Source organism: Chrysochloris asiatica, unplaced genomic scaffold, assembly GCF_000296735.1.
Source record: "Chrysochloris asiatica unplaced genomic scaffold, ChrAsi1.0 scaffold00253, whole genome shotgun sequence".
In the NCBI taxonomy this organism is placed as follows: domain Eukaryota; kingdom Metazoa; phylum Chordata; class Mammalia; order Afrosoricida; family Chrysochloridae; genus Chrysochloris; species Chrysochloris asiatica.
In genome coordinates, this window is record NW_006408771.1 from 841,031 (window position 1) to 848,764 (window position 7,734).

General features: G+C 41.0%; 1 protein-coding gene across 1 annotated transcript in view; it reads left to right on the plus strand.

The window, feature by feature from the left end:
* The first annotated feature begins 6,056 nt into the window (after positions 1–6,056).
* LOC102818088 (lithostathine-1-alpha-like) overlaps positions 6,057–7,734 on the plus strand; it is a 5,972-nt gene continuing 4,294 nt past the window's right edge. The window contains exons 1-3 of the mRNA XM_006873756.1: positions 6,057–6,120; positions 6,710–6,828; positions 7,147–7,331. Of these exons, the coding sequence (XP_006873818.1) occupies positions 6,057–6,120; positions 6,710–6,828; positions 7,147–7,331 (368 nt within the window). The remainder of the gene's footprint in view (positions 6,121–6,709; positions 6,829–7,146; positions 7,332–7,734) is intronic.

The window sequence follows — 7,734 nt, forward strand, 5'->3', positions numbered from 1 at the left end:
GTTGTTGTCCGGTGGCTTCTGGGTGAGGTTGTTATGAATGTTAATCTCACGTTGTTGTCCGGTGGCTTCTGGGTGAGGTTGTTATGAACGTTATTCTCAGGTTTTTGTCTGGTGTTGTTTGTGCTCGGTCTAAAGAGCATCCTTTACTATTTTTTGTAAAGTTGATTTATTTGGTCATTATAAATTCCTTTAATTTCTGTTGATCAAAAAACACCCTAATTTCACAGTCATATTTGAGTGACAGCTTTGCTGGGTATATCTGAACTTGGTTGGCAATTTTTTTCTTTCAGAACTTTATATAGGTCATCCCATTGACTTCTTGCCTGCATGGTTTCTGCTAAGAAATCAAAGCTTACTCACTGGTTTTCCTTTGTAGGTAACTTTTCATTTTTCCCGAGCTGCTCTCAGGATTCTTTCCTTGTCTCTGATTTTGGAAAATTTGACTATGATATGTCTTGGTGATTTTCTTTTCAAATCTATCCTGTTAGGGGTTTATTCAGCTTCTTGGATGCTTACCTTCCAATATCCAATTTTAAAAATGTTCAGAGAACATGACCAAGCATTCACCAGAGAAGACATTCAGGCAACCGACAAACTTACCAAGAACCACTTGTTAGCGATCAGTAGCCATTGTTGTTAAATGCCTTCAGTCCGTTCATACCCATAGTGACCCTGCATAGGGTTTCCGAGGACTAGCTAGTGAACTTGAATCACTGACCTTGTGGTTGAAATTTACTTTGTAGTGTAGCAGTGTAGCACATTAACCCACAAAGCTACACTTGGATTCCAGAAATGGAAAATAGTGCTCATTATATCTTCCTTACTGTCCTCTTTCTCTTAGTTCCTGAGAGGCAGGGGGGTCCTCTGAAACACCCATGTGCTCAAACACTTCACTTCATAGTCTGAACCCATTTTCCCAAGGCAATTTTGCCTCCTTTGAGGCCTCCTTACTGTTGGAATCTCTGGGAAAGAAAATCACCATGGAATCACCGCCAAGATGTGATGATAGCTCTCAAGTCAGCAATTCTCCTGACAGACTGGGTATCGGATTATTGTCAAGACAGGCAGTAAACAGTCCTTTTTCACAAGATCTGAGAGAGGAATCCAAACAGGCAATCAAGGTGGGGGGTGGGGAGTGTCAAAGGTAAGGCCAGAAGCGCTAGTAAAAACTGAGGCCAAAGCAAACAGATAGTTATGGTATTGAAAGATCTCTTCCTGGCATTGATTGCAGATAAAGTCGTTTTCCAAAAACAGGTCTGTAAACTTTGCAAAAACAGGTCTGTAAAAGGTGCACTTTGCCCTTTCTCTAGCTGCACTCAGATGTCCAGTTCCCATGGAAGCAGCCAAGGAAGGAGTAGAGAACTTCTAGGAATCTTGACAATGTGTGGGAAGTGGAGGGTGGAGGGAGACAGGAGAGGGACTGTTTGAGCCTAGATTAGTGTTACTGGTAGAACACAGGGAAAAGGGCCAGAGCAATAATATGTGGAGCGTTCTTGCTTGATCTTGGCCTGCTCACATATTTCTGTGGTGACTTCCTTTCCTGGCCATGAATTTGCTAAGAAGTGCTTCAAGCTAACCAGCCACTCCATGAAACCCTATACAGGGTCTCTATGGGTCAGAACAAACTCAATGGCACTTAACAACAGCAATAATGTATTAAAACATATAGTGTAGTAAAATGAAATACAAAACATCAAGTATGTGATCTTTCCCCCAACACAGAAAAAACCTAGGAAACGTCATTCTATAAAGTCCATCCTCCTAGGGCAATACGACTTAATTCCTTTTCTTGAGGGATCCTACAGCACTTTACACTATATTCAAAATTTCATTATTTGGTCCAGCATTTAGAATTCCACTCCATGATAGTCTTTGAAACTGCCTATCAACACAGTAAGATGATTGTTTCTCAGTTTTATTGTTGTTAGTCCCAAGTCCCTGCTTGCCTTAGACTGTATCTCTTCACTGACTTCTTGGAAGCCTCTAGCATGACTGCAGCTATTTCTCTGCACCCAGGTTGTAAAAGGAAGGATGGAGACCTCTCTCTTATGTTGCTACAGGGAGTGAAAGGTCATTTCTTGCTCTGACAGTTACTATCCTGTTTTACACCACCTAGCTGTCATGTTTCTCCATTGTACAGAGAGTTGGTTCCTCTTCTCCCTAAATCTTCTAATAACCTCTACTCACTCAATATTAAGCCAAATTTTAGTTTATTTTGAAGTTGTGTATCTTTACATGTTGTACTGGTGCTTCTATGAAGCGACTTGAGAGTCCTGATAGTTTCTTTAAAGTACATGAGGCAAAGACTTTCCATTCTTCTTTCCAAAGAGAATTCTGGCTGTACTTCTTCCAAAACAGATTTGTTCTGACTGATATGGTATTCTTTGCCAATGCAATATTTTTTGTCAACACCATCACTCAAATGCATCAGTTTTTCTCTGGTCTTTCTTACTACAGTTCCAACTTTCACATTCATATGAGGGAATTGAAAGACCATAGGCCTTTAGTACTCAAAGGCTAGTACTCAAACTGACATCTTTGCTCTTTAATACATGAAAGAGGTCTTTTGCAGCAGATTTGTCAATGCATTGTTTGATTCCTTGCCTACTACTTCCATGAGCATTGGTTACATATCCAAATTAATTGATATCTTTGACATCTTCAATCCTTCCATATGACAAAATAGTCAAGCAGATTTCCAGAGAAAACAGAGTTTTTAAATTAATTGCTAAAATTACTGGTCAGAAAGAGAACGGAATAGCCCAAGAGTATGGCTCTTGACCACCATTCAGGTCTGGAAAGGAACTCACCCTTGTGGCCCAATTTTCAACCAAACAACAGGTATACTGGAGGGCCATTTATTCACAATCAAAAGAACAACATTTACCAAAGGGCAAATTGGAAAAGGGAAGGGAAGGAAGGTGGAATGAAAATAGGAAGCACAGGGAGGAAATGGGAAACTGCTGTCGCAAGGAGGGGATTGTAATCATTGAGATGAAGCAAAGTGTATGATTTGTTAAATATAAAACTGATTAAATTGTCTGTAAACCTTCACTCAATTCATAGTAAAAATTTTTAAAAAATGACTAAGGAAGAGCTGACTTTAGTGACATGGATGGGATACAACTTAAAATGTGACAAAACAACTGCAAACATCCATTAACAGGCAACATAAAATGTATGAATCAAGGAATATTGGAAGTCATAAATAATGATATCGAAGAAAGAAAGACTAATATTCTAGGCATTAGTGAACTAAAATAAGATAATCATATGGCTTATTATGCTGGGAATGACAAATTCAAGAGTAATAATATCACATTAAACCTCAAAAAGACGATTTTAAGATCTGTCTTGAAACGCAATACGGTCTGGCATAGGATAATATCTATACACCTACAAGAAAGGTCTGCTGCACAGGAACTTTTTAAAGTGTTGAAGAGTAGAGATGTCAGCTTGAGGACTAGGGTGCGCCTGACACAGGCCATTGTGTTTTCAATAGCCTCATATGGATGTGAAAGCTGGACAGTGAATAAGGAGGATCGTAGAAGAATTGATGCCTTTGAGTTGTGGTGTTGGAGGAGAGTACTGAAAGTGCCATGGACTGCCAAAAGAACCAATAAATCTGTTTTGGAGGAAGTGCAGCCACAGTGCTCCTTGGAGGCCAGGATGGCTAAACTTCGTCTCTCCTACTTTGGACATATTATCCAGAGGAAACAATCGCTGGAGAAGGATGTCATGCTGGGTAGGGTGGAGGGTCAGAGAAAAAGAGGAAGACCCCCAATGAGATGGATCAGCCAGGTGGCATCATTGATGGACTCGGGTGTGGCAGCAGTAGTGAGGTTGGCCCAGGATCGGACATTGTTTCGTTCTGCTGTGCATGGGGTCGCTATGAGTCGGTTCCGACTCGATGGCACCTGACAACAACAACAACAAGAAAGGTCAGTTAATAGAACTATTATTCAAATATATGCACCAACCCCCAAGTCCAGTGATGAAGAAAAACAATTATTCTACCAACTTCTGCAATCTAAAATTGATCAAACACAAAATAAAGATGCATGTTATTGGTGTTAGGAATGCAAAAGTCGAGAACAAAGAGGAAGGCTAGGTATTTGGAAAATGTGACCATCATGATAGAAATAACATAGGAGGCAGCAAAATAAATTTTGTAAGACAAATGTATTCATTGAAAGCATATTTTTCAGTAGTATAAATGGTGACTACACAAGTGAAGGTTGCCAATAGAATACACAGGAATCAAACTGACTACATCTGTGGGAAGATGTAGTCAGACATGATAACAGCACCCAGAACTCAATACAGATATAGAAGTACTTAAAGTAAAACAAACCTATAAGACTGAAAATAGAGAGTCTGCAAACACAAAGCCAGAGCTTGAACTTTTGACCTTGCAGTTCAAACGGCTTTGCAGTCTGACGCATTAACCCATAGCACCACATCAAAGCCTATGTTCCTGGTGTTGTTATGTGCCGTGGAGTTGGTTCCGACTCACAGCGACCCTGTACAGGGTTTCCGAGGCTGTAAATCTTTATGGGAGCAGAAAGCCTCATCTTATCCCGTGGAACAGCTGGTAGTTTCCAACTGCTGACCCACATCAGAGCCTGTGTGTGAGGTCAAATCACCAACCTCTTAGTTAGCAGCTGAGAGCTTAAGTAAAGCATTGTGCCATCTGAAAGATGACATGTATAAGCAATCCAGTCCAGGAAATGATGTTCTAAAATGCATTAAGTGTATAGAAAATTAAAGTTTTAGGTTTGATTGTCAATATCAAGTGCTTGGAAGAATGACAGATGTATACTTAACAATTTAAAAAGTTTATTAGACTGCATGAACCATTGAAATCATCATCTGACAATTCTGAAGTTACTCAGAAAAGATTTATTAAATTTGGAGTGGCAAAGGGGTAAGGCAAAATAACTATCTCTTTCACATCACACCTACATTGTTCTTTCTATAGCATGTTCATGCCAGGAGAGGAGGCCTCTACAGCAAATGTGTGAGCAGGCCAAGAAAATCATTTGGTGTTCTCTTTTTCGTGCAAGCAAGAATGCTCCACATCCTATTGTTATTGTTGCTGTTAAATGCCCTCGAGTTGATTCTGATCCTTAGCGATCCTGCATAGGGTTTCTGAGGCTGTGAATCTTTATGGGAGCAGAAAACCTCATCTTTCTCCCGCGGAACTGCTGGCAGTTTCAAACTGCTGACCTTGAGATTAGCAGCCCGATTTATAACCACTAAGCTATCAGAGTTCCTTGCCCTGCCTATTTTTCTTTTGTCTTACTTATTTACCTAGTTAACCTTAATCCAGACTCAAAAAGCCCCTCCCCTTTCCTTCCCTTGAACGCTTTTTTCCACAAGTCCTTAAGGTTCCTGAAAGGTTCCTGAAAACTTCTTTGGCTGCTTCCATGGGAACTGGGCATCTGAGTGCCATCAGAGAAAGGACAAAGGCACCTTTGCCTTGGAAACGTTGCAGACTATTTTCAGGAAGAGGCTTTATCTGCAACTGTTCCCAGTGAATGCCAGGAAGAAGTGCCTGGTTGCCTTGGCCTCAGTTCCTTCTGGAGTTTCTGACCTTGTCCTCTTGACACTCTCCCACCCCCAGTTTGGTTACATGCTGGGGCTCCTCACTTAGATCATTTTGTGAAGGTCTGGTCACTGCCTGTCCTGAGAGCCATTCCAGACCCAGTCAGCAGGTGAGCATTTGATACAGGAGAAAGAACACTGACTTGCAGAGCTACTCTCACATCTTGGGAGTGATTCCCGTATAATTTTCTTTCTCAGAAATTCCAATAGTAATGAGGTCTCAACAGAAGACAAAAATGTCTTTGGGTAACTGGGTCCAGACTACCAAGAGAAGTATTTGAGCTTGTGGATGTTCCAGTGGGGCTTTCTAACGCTTAGGAACTCAGAGAAACAGGACAGTAAGGAAGGTACAAAGAGCTCTTCAATCCTTTTCTCCGAACTTCCTCCCCTGTGTTTTCCTACAGAGATTTCTGATTGTGCCTTCAGCAAAAGATTTTTGATTGCTCAGAATGGCACGTGCAAACTCATGCTTGATTCTGAGATCCTGCCTGATGTTCCTGTCTCTGAGCCAAGGTGAGACCTTCCCATCACATCCCTTAATCCAAAAGCCTTCACCCATTCCCAATGCACATTTGTTCACATGGGAAAAGGCATCTTAAATAGCAGGGTTATTTAGTGTTGTCTGATGGTGAAGCTAGCTGCTCAAATCCCATTCATATGAATCTTCACCTAATTAAGGAGCATGAAATGGTATTTAAAATTACACTTTGAAGCTATTCATTTGATTAAATCTAGATCTGGTTGTAGGTTGAGGGATGGGAATACTGTAAGTCAGTAATGTGACAGAGAACTGAGGAGAGTTGTATGTTCGTGAGAAGCCAAAAGAAGATGGAGAAAGACAGGAACTTGAACCTTAAAAGATGGAAAAGGGCCATTAATGGGGAAGAGAAATATGGGGAAAAATTACTTCTTAACTTTTTGGGTGGGCTCAATTAAAGCCAAGGAACTAGGAGAAAGAGGAGCAAGGTGGCAGGAAGGCAGAAGTAAGCAGTGACTCCATGTTTATGCTGTGCCTGGATGATGCTAATGGATTCCCATAGGTGACTTGCTTATTGTCCAGCCTTCACACTGTTATGTGATTCTTATTTTCTTTCCTTCCCAGGCCAAGAGGCCCAGACAGAACTGGCCTCTGCATGGATCCAATGCCCAGAAGGCACCAGTGTCTATGGCTCCTACTGTTACTACTTTAACCACTACCAGGAGACCTGGATTGATGCAGACGTGCATGATGGGAGTGGTATGGAAACAATCTCTGGGTGGCACAAATGCATTCAAGCAGTTGTCACTCTGCAGTGTCCTCTGTGGTCTCAATGAAATGTGATTCATTGCTACCTATCCTTTCAACACACCCAGACCCGTACCTTACATATTGTTCTTTCATTCTGTACAATCACAACAGAAGTCACATTAGTTAGTGATAATATCATCAGGAACATTCCCAGTGCTGTCCATTTCCCAACATATTACATGGGAGGAACTAGTATTTTCTTTTAGCCCCCTGGTCCATGGAGAATTTATCTCTTCATTTCTTCTGGACAGCTCTCCTGCCAGAACATGCCTACAGGGCACTTGGTGTCTGTGCTCAACCAGGCTGAGGCCAATTTTGATGCTTCACTGATTAAACAGAGTAGCATTGACAACTGCTCCATGACCCCAAAAAGGAGAGTCTTCTGTCTCTTTCTTTCCCATATTCACAGATTTGTGAGAAGAGCAGAAAGTATGATGTATTTCCACATCAAACTCAGGCTTTAGGATTGTTGTTGTTAATTGCCATTGAGTCAGCTCTGACTCATAGCAACCCTGTACAGGGTTTCCAAGGAACAACTGTTGAGTTTGAACAACCGAACTTGAATTTCCAACCAACCTTGCAGTGCATTAACCTGTAGCACCACACCACGCCTTTAGGATTATTGCATGTTAAAAAAAAAACACACTCTATAGGTCTCACCATGTCCACAGACTTGGTGTTCACTCTAAACAAATTCAGAAAACTATGTTCTGGATGTTCTTGCCATTCATGGATAGACATTGTTTCCATTTCTAGCAAAGCATTTTTTTTTTTTTTTTAATTTGAGGTTTTATTGTGGATTGAGTGAAAGTTTATAGTGCATATCATCAGTTTTACAT